We start from the raw sequence: 16736 nt of genomic DNA on the forward strand, positions 1-16736 counted from the left end.
GGGAAAAGGCAACTATTTAGAAAGGTTATCCTTGGGGTCAATTTCAAGCACAGCAAATGTTCGGCCTTCGGAAATGTAAACGCTTGCCTCTGTGTTTTACATCAAACACCTAAAGCAATATGCAGATGATTGACCTTCAGCTGGGAAAAGTCGTGGTTGGAAATAATGATCGCTTTTTAGTCTTTTCTGATACACACTCTCACTGGGGTAGAGCTGTACAACTACTTCATAGACACATATGTAATCAACCAGTCACGTGATAGCAACTCAGTGCATTTATGCATGTAGACATGACCAATAAGGCCTGCTGAAGTTCAAATCGAGCATCAGAATGAGGGAAGAAAGGCGATGTAAGTAATGCTGGATTGGATACGGTCGTAGGTGTCAGCCAGGTTGGTTCGAGTGTTTCAGAAAGGGCTGATCTATTGAGATTTTCCCACACAACCAATCTGTGGTTAACAGAATGGCCCAAAAAGGTAAAGTATCCAGAGTATTATGATTCTGATGTAGGCTGAGGGCACCATGGTTTTTCTAAAGAGTGTAAACACTGACTGTTCCCCATACACATACACAGAGGTCATTATCCAAGTCAGTGTTGCTCAGGTTCTCTCTATTATTATTATTATTTTTTTAATCACAAAACATATTTTCTTAAAATTTTGTGAGCCTGTGGTACTCCTGTGTGGAGTTTCCCCACAGCCATACTTTTTAGGTTAAATTATGATTCAAAATTGACTGTAGGTGAGGATGTGAGACTGTGTGGGGGGGCTGTTGACAGATCCAGTGTGTACCCAAGATGTGTATGCAAGATGGGATAGGCTCCATCAGCTTTGTAGCTCCAAAGCTGAATAGGCCATTTAGAAATCGGATCAGTAGAGATACTTGTGGCTCTTATGGGCACCTTATTAACAAGATTTAAATCTCTAGTTCTCTAAACTGGAAATGGAAAATTGATGAACAAATATGTAACAAATGGAGCTGCATTTTGAGGATAAACTTACTGTGCCACCCACGATCCTCCCCAAGGGGTACCACGCCCTTTCATCGAACCAATTGAGGAACTCATAGAAGCCATTGGTGGTGAGATGGTGTGTTGATCTGTAGTTGAACCTGTAGAGATGCAGAAAAATAATAGGGATTACTTCGTGTAAGGCAAAGAAACAACCACACAGATAGAATAAAGATCTATTTTCATTTGTAGGCCAATTTTGAGAAGGGGAACAACAAAGACTCATCTCTAGGAACGAATAGATTATTTACAGATTTTCTGAAGGCGGTACGAATGGATAAGCTGCTGAGTTTTTCTTTTTTGAAACATGGAAGATGAAGCTTCCATTCACAACGTGAGCCTTTGTGCTATCGCCAACAGCTCAGGTCAGTCGCTGATTTAAAAAAGGAAAAAGGTTGCGATGAAGGGCTTTCATACATACGGTGGCATTTTCAGAACAAAAGCCTGCTTATTGTACAAATAGTTCCAATTTCAACCACTAGGCTGAGCTGACGAAGACGTAAAATAGGTCTGGTATTAGAACAGAGAAATAATGACCAAAGGGGGGGAAACTAAGAATAAATATAAGGAATATTACTCCAAACAGGCTTCGATTCACACTGTAGCCGTGGTAAGCCGAGGGGGTTGGAACGGCGTCAAGCAGCAGAACCAAAGAGCTGACAGTGCTGAGAAGAAAGCTGCCAAAGAGAACGAAGCAAGTGTTCAGTAAATTTTCAGAGGCAGCTTCTTTTGCCACCGAGCTCATTAATGTAGGCCGAGTATGTTCAAAGGCTCATGTAACATAATTCATCTATAGAGATCCTATAGCAAACCTCAGCAGCTCACTAAAGGACTATTATTAGACAAATGTATATCACAGAGGACACAGCAGCCTCATCTGTGTGACTAATAAGCTCTGGAGCAATTCTTTGATTCATATTGCATCAAGTCTAACAATATGACAAGCCAACAAACACAAAGGCTATAGTAACAAGACTGAAATGAGACTAAACAATACAAAGCCTTGGTTGGGACAGTTTTGCTTTAAAACCAGATTTTCTGTGTTTATTTTCAGTCAAATATGCACATGTGGCCGTTGCTGCACCAATAGCAGGCTCAGGGGTTTCAACAAGCTGATGCTGTAAATTTGCATTTATGTGCATCTTAAAGCAGCATATACATGCCAAAGTTTAGAGGCTATAAAGAGGCTCCTGCTGCATGAGGTTTTTTTTTTCTTTTTTAAACACAAATCAAAAGAGTATAAGTAGAAGGCAAGCTTGGCATTTTAACAATGCAAAACAGTGAGACGTTTATCTGCATCTAAATCTGCTACAAATAACAATAATAGGCCATAATACCGACTCAACAGTGCAATCACTTCCTTATTACTGGCACTCGTTAATGAGAAAACAGGGATTAAAAGTCACTTAAAAAGACTTAAATACTGAACTTGTATCTGATATAAATTTGCAAACAGTGTATACTCCAACTGTAAAAAGAGAAACATGCAAGCTGCTGGAAGAGGCAATTATAATCAAATTCATCTGACCTTAAAGTAGTGTCAACAGAAACAGTGAAACACAACAAGCACACACACACAAAAAGCACACACACAAAAAGCACAGGTGTCTCGGGCGCAACGACAGCTGCGAAGCCAATCAACTACATTTTCTTCCTTCAGCATACCCCACTCTTCAAGTGCGAACAGGCACAAACCCTTAAACACTGGTCTTTTCAAAGACGGCTGTAATTTTAGCTAGAAAGTTCTCGTGTTGTCTTGTGTTATGAATGGAGCGCACCTCTTTCCTCCCTAGAAGCACAGGCTCACTCGCCATTTTGTTCCTCTGTAACTGAAATGACTGAAAGAGCGCCTCTGCACAACAAGATCAATCCAGACGAAAATAGGAGTCGTAACAAGGTTTCCGTAGGTAAACCTGTGGAAGGATAATGGTTTCCTGCAGCAGTCTTTGTCTCCACTAAGGCTCTGTCACCCAGTCCACATCCTACAGAGCGGCTGAGGTGTCAGGTGGTTACTGGCTTCAGCTCTCCATCAAGCTCCCCATCTGCTGCCAGCCGTGCCTCTCTTCACCCCAATATGCCTCTGTGGACGTTCCACGTTGGAGGTTGCAGGCTGGCAGGGACCGACAGTTGTCTTTGGAAGGGGTCCTCATGGTCAAAAACATCTCCTAGTCTGGGTCCAACTCTCTACCAGGCGACCCTGTGTCCCTCATAGTGTCCACCCCTTTCATTTGAACTCATAAAGGTCAAGAAAATCCTCTGCTTAAAAACAAACAGAAAAACGACAAAAAACACCTATGTGTTTAATAAATGCATATTTGTTGATAAACAATCAATAGTTTAATTACTGACCAAATTTATCGTCAGCATGTTTTCAGTCACAATCGAACAGGCCGGCTAGGGATGTCATTAAATCAATAAGCGTGCTTCCAAAGTTAATCACATAAACTGCGTTTCCATGTATTCAGGTGAGACAGATTAAGAGATGACAAGCAATGTCATTAAAAAGCTGCAAAGTCGTGGAGCGTGAGACGCTCACGATCAATGCAATAAGTTTAAAACTGCTGCACGGTCACGAGATGCTTGGTTTGCTCTCATCTTCTCTATTCCCATCCCTCAGTTAGTTTTGAGAAGACGTCTTTGTATGCAGCACGCTTTCATTGATGGAGAAGTTGCAACATGATGATGGGATGCTGTGGGATACAGGTGATACTGGAAAAAAGTCAACAGATCCCAGGATTTTTATTTTTGTGTTTCATTCTCTATGACAACAGTTACTAACCATATTGATAAGTCAAGACGAACAGAATGATCATAAATTAGAAGAGCAATATTCTCTATGCGACGGATGAAACAACAGGCAAACACTCACAGGCATTGTGCCTCTTAAAGTGATCTTGAAAAGCTATAAAGAAGCTGACATGAGTGTTTATCCTTGGGGCTCCTCAGGCAATCACATTACTCAACAACCTGAGGCCCGAGAGTCTGAATCTGGGCAGAGAACAGACTGGGACAAACAAACCATCCAGCTGGAACACAGGAGTCACACAGGAAAGGAGAAAAAAGAGCTACTGGCTTTACAGTTTTTCTGCTACAAAACCCCCCATACAAGATTAGGTCCTGTCAATTAAAGTCTAGCAATTGTTTCATATGTTTAATGTCCAGTTCTTTCAATACAAATATTTCATTGCATGCTGAGGCGTGGAAAGAAGCTCAATGTTACGAAGTAAAAAAGGGAAAAAAAATAACTACAGAAGCAGCCAGGTGTGCGAGTTTGACCACAGAGAGACTGAATGTAGGTGCTGTGAAACTGGCCAGCCAATCCGGCCTCATTGTTCTGCAGCTGTCAAAGCAGCGAGGCGGAAACACGGCAAATTCAAAGAAAGCCTTTAAAAAAGACAACTTTGCGCACTGCCACACCATATCCACACAACCCATTTTCCAAAGATCTCATGCACAGCTGAAGGGAGCGCTCTACCTCTGCCCTTGTCACTTTGACGGGGCGGATAATGTAGCTCTGCCAGGAACATTAGCAATTTAATGCATAGCTGCCAATATGGTTTTCAGGCCCACAAAGCACACGAATGACTAGTGATTGTACTGCAGCACCTCTGAAAACCAGCAAGTACGCTTCAAGGAAAGCAGCACACCTCTAATAACACCATTTAAAGAACATAAATTTAAAAAAATCCTGGATTCATATCTGCAGAACAACTCTTATATAAACTCCGCAGATAATATCTGAAAGCAAAAATAAAAATAGAAGTGGGATATTTATGCACTTGATATCACAGGGGGACTCCTGCAAGCACCGTCATTTATTTTAATCAAGGTCCGTTTCACTGATTACCAGTTTCCTGTTCAGGCTGTGCCATCAGCAGCAGCATGACTAAGTGGGCTCCCTTCCTGTTTATAAACTAGTAATGCCTCATTCAGCATCAACTGCATAATCAGATGCATCATTGGCTTTTCCCCACTCGTCCATATTCTGGTGAGTGTCTGAATGGTCGTTGGTTCTAATCGCCACCTTGACTAATTAACAACCTCTGTGAACAACGTGTAAATGATGAAACTGTTTATGGACCAAGAAGGCAAACAAGCACAAACAAAATAAGCTTCACACAGTGAGGTATCCGGCAGTCGAGCATTGTTGACCATCGTCAGGGTGACCCTGTTATTGTCGTTTTGTAAGGCCACGTCTCTTAAAGCAGAAATTAGAGTTCTGTGCCGAGTCCCTGTCACAGGGTACGGTGTTGCTGTTTGCATTGTGAGCTGATGTCTCTGTGCTGCTCTGCAACCTCAAGTGAAACTGGACTGTTATTTTTACTGAAATGCAGAACAGAGAGAAGACTCGAGGACAGACTGTAAATCTATACACGGACTGACAGAGCTATAAGAATGAGAAAAACATCTACACCAGCGTAATGAACCTGATACAATTACATCCCATTGCATTTTGTTTCACAGTGATATTATCCTTGTGCTAATCAACTTACTGGGTTTGCACTGCATATTGCTACCCTACACATCTTTGAGTTCTGCATCAGGCTACGGCATAGAGTACAGAGATACATTGCCACAAACATTGCTTTCTATTTAAAATATACATGTATATATATTACATAGAAAACGTTAGTGCATGCCACCAATATGATTTTAAAAAGTAGGTACACGGGGAACTAAAGACAGCTAGTGGAAATCTCACAGCTAATAAGGTTAATTAGCAACATGATTATAATGATTATTATAAAAAGAACATCCCGGAGAGGCAGAAGATTGTTACGCCACTAACATTCAAGCATAAAAAGGCACCTAACTATGGATGAGCTGCTCTACACATAACAGACAAAGCAAAGAAACAATTTTAAATCCTCTTTTTGCTCTTTGTAACTAGCAGCAAAAGAAAGGAATAAAAATAGGCCAGTTTCTTAAACTGAATTTACAGGTTGACAGACATAAAAATAGTATTTTTCCACCAACAAGGTAATTCTCAAAGACACATTAGCAAAAAAAACCCTTCAGTTCTCCTCAGGGGAGGAAAACAGCCATCAGTAAAGCACAGTGGAGGCTCTGTGGTGGTTTATTACTGCATTTTAGCCAGTGGTGTTGGAATCTTGCCAAAATCTATAGACTTATGAAGACAGAAAAAAATACCAATAATTATATGGAAAATATTTCACTGGCAATGGCCTCATTTTTCAGCATGACAATAGCTCCAAACACACAACTAATGTAGTAAAAGCATATTTGGATAGAAAAAACAGCAAAAAAACAAAAACCAAAAAAAAAAAAAAAAAAACAATACTCATGGACTGGCCTCCCCAGACCGAACCCAACATTATTAAAGCAGTGTGAGATCATCTTGAGGCGCCAACACCCCAAATATTAACTTGCCAGTTTGCATGTGTTCCAATAAATTGCTGCACCTATTTCCCATTTTTCTAGCAAATATGAAGAAATGATGGGTGGCTCAAGACCTCTGCAGAGTACTGTGGAATGAGAATAAAAATTTCATCATTCAAATGTCTAGAATCTAAAGATTTTAATCAGGAACACAACTAAAACCAAGGAGTGAATAGCTGTTCACTGGCTCAGCTAATGTCCATTTGAAAACTCTCCCTGGGCTAACAATTTCTATACTTATGTAATATGTACCTTTGTGATACATGTGACTACCTGATCAGGGTCAAAAACCTGAGTTATCAAAATGATCATATTTTTTGCCATTTAATTATACTTTGACTAAAGGCACGTTTTCTTAGGCAACAGTGCATTCGCCTCTTTTAGCAACCTTAGACGGGCCATTTGAAGAACAGGATTACAGCTATCAACAGCCCACAAAAACTTGCCTTCCAATATCCCCAAAATAGGATTTTCTGGTTGGATTTAGGGCTGGGCCATATTATACCGTTCACGGTAATACCGGTATAATGTTAGGCAACGATAGGAAAATGAAATATCGCAATAGAATATGAGTAAAACGCGCATGCGCAGTGCCTTTGTTTTCATACGCACATGGCCGATTGTTGAGTGAAACAGATGAACCAGAATTGGTTTGTAAAAATGGTGCAACTTCAGTGATGTGGAACTGGTTTGGTGTTTGTCCGTCAGATACACGAAAAAGCACATTTTTTTGCAGAACATGCAAGCGGCCGTCGTTATTGTCGTATTTGTCGGACTAAGATGCTCTTAAATCTGGGAGTAATCTGGGTCCTAAACTCCGTAAGCTTCAGGTCAAACGAACACTGCAGCATCACTAAGAGTTAAAAACTGTCTAAATTCTTTCATCTTTAATAAAACGATCAGCATTGCTGCTTTACCAGGTGTAACTATGAAGTTTAACTTCCAGGCATCCATGAAAACAAAAGTTATTACATTTAACGGAGTTAGAAGCTAGCAGGAAGCTAGCGGAAGTTAGCTCGCTAGTTTCGCTAGTTACCTAAACATGATATTGCATGTTCTGACTGAGAGATTTCTGAAAAAAATCAAACGTACAGCTCTGCTATCACTTCCAACATAAATGAAGACAGGAAACTAAACAGCAGTGACGTTTGTAGGGTTACTGAAGTTGGGCTAGCTGGTATATAATTATGTGCTACGTGATCGCTAGCAACACAGCTATGTTAGCATAACATACACAGTGAAGCTGGAGGACAAACACACGGTGTGTTCACACCGAAAGCGATGGACGCGAATAGAGCGTCAGGTTTACATGTAAAGTCAATGGAAAGGCGCGATGACGCGCGATTGCGGGTCCCGCGAAAATTCGGAAGCAGATTTGCGTCGCGAAAACGCCAAAACGCGTGAAACGCGCGTCAGTGTAGCGCGTCTGGCGCGTTTGACTCGCGAATAAAACCACGCGCGTGAGTTTTTGTGTTGCATTTTGTGCATACGTGCGTTTCGCGTCTACCGCTCGAGTTGGAAAAATCTGAACTCCAGCGTCAAATCGCGCCGCGACAACCAATCAGGAGCCTGGTGACGTGGCTGTTACCTAGGTCAAAGGGGCAGATCCAGCCAAAGCCTTTCATACTTCAATGGAGGGGAAGGCTAATCAATGCGGTAGCAAACAACTCGGAGCTGTACAACACCAGCTGCTTTCAGTACCGAGACAGGAATAAAAAGGACCGAGCTTGGAGGAAGATATGTGAAGAGATCGGGCAACCTGGTAAGTTCATTCATTTCTCTTTTGAAAGTTTTCACTGACCCGGGAAGCCGCACAAAAGCTAGCAAGCCACCGCTATTTTCCCACTGACGTACAAATACCGTTCTGCTTTTATGCATGTTGTCATTTAGGAATATATTTTATTGTTTATTAATAAACAGCACACAGTGGTCCCGCTGTTCATCCGTCACTGCTTTGCTTTTTCGCTGATTTTTTTATTGCACAGTACAGCATTGCATTCTGCAGCCTGATTGACAAATCTCCTGCGCTTGCCAAATTTATCACGTTTGGTTTTGATAACCATCGCGTCCAATAGAAAAAACAGCACAAAAACACCCATAACTATGAGCCTCATTCGGAAATAGACACCTGCACCGTGAGGGAAAAAGGCGCACGAAAGTGGCGGGCAGATGAAGACAAACCGCGGCATAATAATACTTTTACGTTTTGCAATCTACAAAGGTTTGCACTTTGAGAATCAATTGTGAGAACTGTGACCAGGGGCTAGTTATCCTGAGAACCCCTGCAATAAATGAGGGACCACTGTCTACTCTACGATTATTATATCCAACCTGTTAACATTTAATACTGTATTGATAGAACCAACTGATTCTGCAGCAGAGCATCCCCAGTCCCTGAGCTCCTGCTGCTGCACCCACAGATATGTACAGCAAGCAGATACCTTTTTAGTCGGTGGGATTCCCTTTTACTAAATATCTACAACCAATCTGATTATATCCTGTTATTGTTTTTTTCAATGTTGAAATTAAAATCTAGTAGCAGCCTTCTCATTTCTTTGTGTTTTGTGCTGTTTTACAGGCCCACAGAGGAGGACGGCTCCGAGGCAGATGAGGGACGGGTCCCAGGACGGTCCATCGGCGGTGGAGCTGGCCATCCTGGAGTCCCTGAAGAGGCCACACCAGTCTCCAATGGAGCATTTCCTCCTCAGCCTTGTTCCTGCTCTGGAGAGCAGCTGGTCCTTTTTATTCCTGTCTCTCTGTAAATTCTTATATTTTATATATTTATGTTTAATGTTTTTCTGTTTGAGACTTTTAATATTATTTCAAATAAATGTTTATAATGACTAATGTCTCAGTTCTACTACACAGCAAATGTTGGCACACAACTTGACACATGTAGAATTTATTTCATATTATACTAATGACAAAATATACTGATACAGTGGGATGCAGAAGTTTGGGCAACCTTGTTAATAGACATTATTTTCCTGTATAAATCGTTGGTTGTTACAATAAAAAATGTCAGTTAAATATCATACAGGAGACACACACAGTGATATTTGAGAAGTGAAAAGAAGTTTACTGGATTTACAGAAAGTGTGCAATAATTGTTTAAACAAAATCAAGCAGGTGCATCAATTTGGGCACCACAAAAAAGAAATGAAATGAATATTTAGTGTATATCAATGTGTGTGTCTCCTATATGATATATGGGGTGCCTTTGTCTGGATGTGCTTCCCATCCAGAGCTGCACAGCACAGAGGAAAGTTCCAGCGCTCCTGGAATCCCTCTGTGATGGAGCGCCAGTCTCCAGGTGAAGGCACAGCCATGAAGTCGTCCACTAGACAGTCCCAGATGGACGTCGCTGCCTGGGGGGTGATCTGGCTCACCGTGGACACACCGACTCTGAAACTGAACGCGATGGTCCTGAAGGAGTCCCCGGTGACAAGGAACCTGGACAAAATTGTTCAAAATCAGTATTATGTGTACTGCAGTTACAAAATACATTATTCAAATTCCAAAATACTTTTGTGATGTCAGATATAAATCACAAAACTTAAATCTTACATAAAACATTTTGTAATTATAAGGATAATTACAAAATGTATATTAGATAATATCTAAAACAGTTGTGTTTTGTTTTAACTTTAACATATCATAATTTGATTGGTAGCAACTTTCACAACTACAGTGAGCCAATCACTCATAATTCCTAAACATGTCAATCAGGTAGGAATGAAGTGAGACATTAATAGAAATAAAGAGTTGTATGTTGACATGTAGCCCTTTCCTTGCTTAAATCATTAATATTTTTGAAAAATTAATCTGTGATAAGACAGCTTATCAAGATAGAACCATGTAACTAGAGATGAACCAAACTGTTCACAGTTTTATCTAACTCTGTTTTAATAAAGGCTGTGACCCCTGCTATAGAGTCTGACAGCTGCAGGGATTATATACAAATATTCAACTATCCCAGAATCAAACCAGGTCTAAATAAAAAGGAGTGAGTATCACTACAAGGTTAACTCAGTGGTCCTAATGCTACAGTTTGATATCAGCAAACACCGAGCGCATACATTGATGTGACACCACAGCCATGCTATCATGCAAACACTGATAACAGCATAAATCGAATTAAATCGGGACTTGATGAGACCTTCTGAGTATCACTAGAAATATTATAAAGAGTCGTCTCTGTACCACAGTTTGCTTTCAGTAAACACCGACAGCATTCACTGTTAGCATAGCACATCCATGTTAGCAGTGTATAACTGGATGGATTAGCATATTAGCACAGATATCAATAAAGGACTACCGTATTAAATAGTTTTACTAACCTCAGGCAGACGGACAGGCGCTCTGCAGGTGGGATTGAGCGTCTGTAGTTGGTGTCTAGGCGGGCGATGCTGGGACCGACGAGGGAAAGCAGGTCCTCAAACTGGCCGACGGTGATAGCGCTGGAATCGGCCGTCATCCAGGCGCAGCTCCTGGAGCAAGTGGTGAAACTCACCAGACTGCTCATGCCTCTGGAGGACCTGATGGACCCAGGTACGGCGAGGACGTCTTTTACGCTGCTGCTCTGCTCTCCACAGTACATAGAGAAGGGAGACTCTCTCTTCAAGCGCTAGCTCGATAGCTGCCATCTTGCAAAGATACCGGTCTGGCACAACTCCCTCCCACATTCCTCCCACATTTTCCGGTTCACGCGCGTCAAAATATTTTGACGCGCGATGGATTTTTCTTGGACACGCGTTGAGACGCGAATGTACACGCGTCAAATTAGGGGCGTTTGGGGCGTTTTATTCGCGTCCATCGCGTTCGGTGTGAACACACCGTACTTTTCCACTTATAAAAGTTAACGTTAAGGTTCCTCATGGTTAGAGACAAATGCAATCGCATGGCAGGATGCTGTAAACGGACCAAACTTCAGTCAGGAGAACAACTGAGATAATCCATCCACAATACGAGGTTAGTCATTAATATACTGCAACAACATGGGAATAGAGCAGCTGCCAGAGAATTCAACATTAATGAATCAATGGTACAGAAGTGGAGGAAGCAAGAAGAATGAGTTTAATAAAGTTTGATTTAGCTGACTGCTTTGTTTCGCTTAATGTGCCTTATAATCCCGTGCACCTTATGGTCCGAAAAATACGTACTGCACACTGCAGTTTAATGTTGCAAAGCACCTCTTTTTAACTTCAGTGGATATTATACATGGTTATGCTCAGGATATGTCAGCCCATTTCTACTGGAAATGCCTTTTGGTTAAACTTTCAGCAAGGAATTTGCATTTGCACTGTTACATTTTTATAAAGCTTTAATGTACATAAAAACCAGCTTCTTGTTTAATTTTTAAGTGAAAATAAATGATAGGTTGTCTTTTTGCGCTAGTAATGTTGTGGAGTTGTATTTTGTCTCGCATCAATTATATCGTCAGTTATATCGTTATCGCAAATTTTCAAATATATATCGTGATAAATATTTTTGGCCATATCGCCCTGCTCTAGTTGGATTAGCACAGAATTGGATAACAGTGAGTTTTCAGTCACACTGCACACTTTGTCCAACTGTCCCAAAAACTAATGACTCAGTACTGGTGGGAAAGGTCACACTAACTGGCTGACTGGATCGTTGCCAAAGCTTTAATGGTGTCTACTGGTCCTGCCATCACCTGACAAGATGAAGCATCCTGGCCACTAGTGATATCTCTTCATTGTTCAAACTCTTAGACCCAGCAGTGGATAGAACTATCCACCCAAAACACAAGTGAACTCTGTGCCAATATTGGAACAGCAAAGCTGCATAAGTCTACAAACATCCAGAGAGTGTGATGAATGATTTAGCCTACTGTAAAGAGTGCGTGCAAGCAGAAGGAAACAGCTAATGTCAAGTCTACTAACTCCTTATACTTTATATCTGTTAACAGTAAGAGTGGGCTAACAATACACATGAGCCACCTTTAATAGCCAGTGATATAAGAACACAAAATTACACAATGCTTAAACATGCAGTGGCTCAACTTAAATCGACTGGTATTTACTTCAATACTCTAATTGAGCCTTCAGCAGCATTTAACTAAACCACACATTCACCACAAGTGTTTTTTCTGTGCTCAAGCACTTTTTAATCCAACATTCACATTCAACATTTGGCGTGTGAATGTCACATATGAATTGATTACATTTTGAAGTTTTATTGTTACACTGTATTCTATCAGTCACAAACAAGCCCACACTTTTTCTAATGAAAAGCAACTTCAATTAATTTTTTTTAAAATATATATAGCACCAAATCACAACATTTTCCTCAAGGTGAATTATATTGTATGTTAACGACCGCACAATAATACGCAGAAAACCCCAACAATCACATGACTCCCTTTGAGCAAGCACTTGTTGATCATTTTTGAAGGTGGGGGGTCTGCTGCAACCAGTTGATGGAACAAAAGACACATTGCAAAGTGGTGTAGTGAGTGGGGTGGTTGGCACGACACAGGCACCCATGTCAGCAAGAAAAGCCAGATATCAAACTACCAAACTTCCAATTACACCAGTTAAAAGGGAGTTTTTTTCCTTCCTGCTCTCGTCAAAGTGCTTGCTCAGAGGAGGTCATTTGATTGTTGGAGTTTTCTCCACAATTGAATAGAACAGTTTTATGCAGATTATGGGACCTTCCCATGTGAAGTGTGAAGGTTGGGTTTTAACAAAGACACACGTTCAGGTGAGGTTAATTAAGGATTAGATTAATACAAATAACGCAATGAAGATTATTTTCTGAATGCATGACAGCAATATGTGCATATGTTCCTTGAAAAATTACTTTGTCAATGTGAAATTCTGCTTAGACAAGCAGTGAGTGCAGTAGGTTGACTGAAGCACCGACTCAGTTGATCATGTTTGCACGAACCAGAGCAGAAAAAAAGAAAAGAGGAAACATTAAAAATATTATGAGATAAACAACAAATGTGCAGCTAATTATTCTGCTAGGTCAACCATTTCCAAGTCTCCAAACAGGCAAAAAATATAATTATCTTAATTTCAATAAGTTAACACTTGCTGACACTGCAGAGGAGACACCCCCCACCCCCAATTTAACCCAGAGTGCACAGCTCATCGTCTGAGATGAAGAGGTCCAGTAAGAGCCATTTAATCCTAATGCTACAGGAAATGAGGCATTACATTAAAATTGAACTCCACCCAAAAGATTTTTACATATTAAACGCTCATCCAGCACAGCTAAAACATAACAAGTCTATCATATCTTCCAGACTTCATTTAAATTAAGAATATTTAGCATTTAGCACATTCAGCATGGTCAAAAATGCAATTAGTAGAATCACAGAAGGGGCATATGTAACAATCCTTACCGGGAATGAGCAACACATTTTCTCAGCAGGCCAGACTGACTATGATACAGCAAGCAAAGGGCCACATATTGAATAAATGAAACATGACACATATTGCTGAAATATATGCTAATGCATACATTTTATAATCACAACAGACTGAGTCCAAAGGCTGTTAGCTTTCTGTTAGAAAATATTGATCATTTCATGCCAATCTGCTCATCAGTCAACCTGCAGGCTGTACCCACTTAAAAATATATTTACGCATGCACATAAAATGTATGCTTGAATCAAGAAAGCAGTGAGTGACTGTTTTACTTGTGCTGATAAATAAAACTATTATGGTACAGACCTGCATCAGTAAATGAACCCAATATTCCACAGAGACCTCTCTTGATTGGGAAGCCCGAGTATATTTTACCCTTCTATCTGGGATAATGACAATGAGATGTATAAGCAATCTCTCTGAATGTTATTTTGAAAGTTCAGTTGCTAACTAGGCGTAGGTCATGCAGTCTCAAATTTATACAAGTGCTTCAAGAAAGATTTGCGCTAACGGAATCTACAAGGACACAGAAAAAAATAAAATCCTGAATGTGTTATCACTGCTTGCAGCTCGCAGGCAGGAGCATTTCTAAAGCAGTAAGTAAATCTAATTTTATACTATAAATAAATAGCATAAAATAAAGGCTTGACATTTTTGTTCAACAATAACTAAAGTAACGCAACCTTGTAACTCTTCAGGAGCTGCACAATATTATCCCATAATAAAACTGAAAGAAAAAATAATAATAAACCTGGGATGTTGCATCTCCAGTCGGGCTTTTAAACCAGCTCCTCACAGCCATGCTTTTCCACTAGTACCTGCAAGAGTAATTTCCATCTTCCTGACATATAGAGTGAAGTGCTCCAGTGATGCTCGGTGGAGTCATTTGATTACATTTGGGTCACATCACCAGCTGCTGTAAGTCCCCTTTGTCGCTTGGTTTTACTCGGTGTGTTTTTGCCTCAAGTAGTGAGACAAGACTTCCTGTTAAATTTGGAAACAAAGTTTCCTCACATATTTAGCAAAAATACTGTGTTCTGTTGGAGGTTGTCGATGTAGCACACTTTTTAGGTACCAAATTGTAATCCGTAGCTGACACGCAAATTTCGCCGTCAGACGCATCAGGACTTGTCATGTTGTTGTGCATGCTAAGGAAGGTGAACACATTGCATTACTATAACAGGGATATGATACTTTTATATGATGAGGTCAGTGATCTTGGAGTGTCTTGTCCCATGGTTTGACTCCACCATCTTGGTCTGAAATTGGTGAGAGTGGTCCTTGTCCTGCTCTGGAGCGACAGAGGGAAGCGGGGACACACAAGGCAGAACCAGCTCTGCAGCTCACAGAGGCTACAGAGCAGAACAAGACTACTGTTGCACACTGCAGTTCAAAGACTGTGGAATTCGACTCCATATGAGAAGCTTAGAGAGACAGTACCCAAAAATGGGTACAGCCGTGTTAAAACCCTCAAGAGAAACGACCTCTGGGTGAAAACCGTAATGTCCAGAGTCCAAAGACATGCATGTTAAATGAACTAACTTGGCTCTAGGTGTGAATCCAAGTACAAATGGTTGACTGTCTTTGTGTTAGCCCTGCCACCCTACAGGAACCCTAAACTGGATAAGCGGTTTAAAAATGATTTAATTAAAATAAAAAAGGAAGCTGGCTGGATGAGCCAACCTCATAGTTTTGCTTTCTCGCATCTTGAGAGATGTAACATCATGGCAGTATGCAAAAAGCCAAATTAGTGCCCGCTCAAACTAATGAATCAAAGCTAAAGTTGAATTTTCCATCTTAGATCATCAGTGACAACCTTAAATAGACATTACTATGCTCCAGCTCTAACTGGGATCCATCTGACACACAGCACTATTTATTTGCTCCAATACCTCCACATTTTGACAGTCATAATAAAAATTCTCAGTTTGTTCGGTTATAAAAAAGGCTGTGGGGAGCAGAGTTATTCAGCTCTGAAATAGAGCAGTCTCATAAAGACTTTTCTTTGACTAGGTGCTGTTGTGTGAATACATCAATGTGGTGTCTCTTTCTATAACAACAAATATGTAAGAAAGCTTGTGGCTCGAGCTTCACTGTTTGGATGCGCTCTTTTTTGTGTAAAATGCAGTTATTTGATGGAGTTAGCCACTGAGGTCTACATTCTCCTGACATCAGACTTCAAGAGTCCCAGCTATTGACATCCCAATTATCTTTTCACACACATTTAGACTGCTACTCACAACCGTGCGCAGGCTGGCAATGCCTACCCATCACAAAGACACAGGCTTTTAATACCTTATGGGCCTAATAGGACAATCAATCTTAAATTGTGTCATATTCTTGGCAAGGTACGACGAGATGCTTACCTGAGCTAAAAGACAACAATGAGAGTCGCTGAAAGTAAATTATCAAAGCAGTCGGGGATACACAGGTGACTGCAGGCAAAGCAAGTCTGAAGCAAGAAGCCAACACACCATTTGTGTGTACACGTGCTGAGATGATTGCTTAAACTTTTTAATTTTAAAAAAAAAAAAAAAAAAAAGAAAAGAAAAAAAGAATTGATGAAAAACAAAAGCATGGGGAAGTTAAATCTCAAACTTATTATGAAATCCAATTTAGGTCTCTTGTCTGGTCAAATAAAGCCTTAATTGATTTTTTTTTTTTTTTTTTTTTTTTTTATTAATGGTGTCTGGAGCAAACAAAGTAGTTAAGATGTTTTTAATAAGAATTAACCAAACTATTCAAATGAAAACCTGTCGAAAGCAAAATCATCTCTAATGTGCTGGATTATTAAAACTAAATATGATTTCATGAAAACAAAAATGGCTCTGGACACCTTTCAAATTTATGCATATTCTGTATAATAATTTCTGCAATATACTTATATTACAATTAGTTCAGGAGATCATTTAATAACCAAGATGTCAACA

General features: G+C 40.3%; 2 protein-coding genes across 2 annotated transcripts in view; both read right to left on the reverse strand.

The window, feature by feature from the left end:
* Positions 1–16736, reverse strand: part of LOC146643614 (dolichyl-diphosphooligosaccharide--protein glycosyltransferase subunit STT3B) — a 108832-nt gene that overhangs the window by 55301 nt on the left and 36795 nt on the right. The window contains exon 2 of the mRNA XM_085396657.1: positions 1002–1110. Coding sequence (XP_085252783.1) covers positions 1002–1110 — 109 coding nt within the window. The remainder of the gene's footprint in view (positions 1–1001; positions 1111–16736) is intronic.
* Positions 9296–10918, reverse strand: LOC146643615 (uncharacterized). Its single transcript, XM_085396512.1, has 2 exons — positions 10750–10918; positions 9296–9862 (listed from the first exon to the last, which is right to left on the reverse strand). The coding sequence occupies exons 1-2, from the start codon at positions 10884–10886 to the stop codon at positions 9592–9594; spliced, it is 408 nt and encodes a 135-aa protein (XP_085252638.1). The 5' UTR covers positions 10887–10918; the 3' UTR covers positions 9296–9591.

This window comes from Rhamphochromis longiceps, linkage group LG22 (genome assembly GCF_057381845.1).
Source record: "Rhamphochromis longiceps isolate RC_006_pf linkage group LG22, R_longiceps_female_GT1.1, whole genome shotgun sequence".
In the NCBI taxonomy this organism is placed as follows: domain Eukaryota; kingdom Metazoa; phylum Chordata; class Actinopteri; order Cichliformes; family Cichlidae; genus Rhamphochromis; species Rhamphochromis longiceps.

Excerpts from the sequence above, each read along its gene's own strand:
- LOC146643615 (XM_085396512.1), bottom strand. The coding sequence starts at position 10,886 with ATGACGGCCGATTCCAGCGCTATCACCGTCGGCCAGTTTGAGGACCTG. Across the intron at positions 9,863-10,749 it reads CGCCTGTCCGTCTGCCTGAG|GTTCCTTGTCACCGGGGACT; the intron begins GTTAGTAAAACT and ends AATTTTGTCCAG.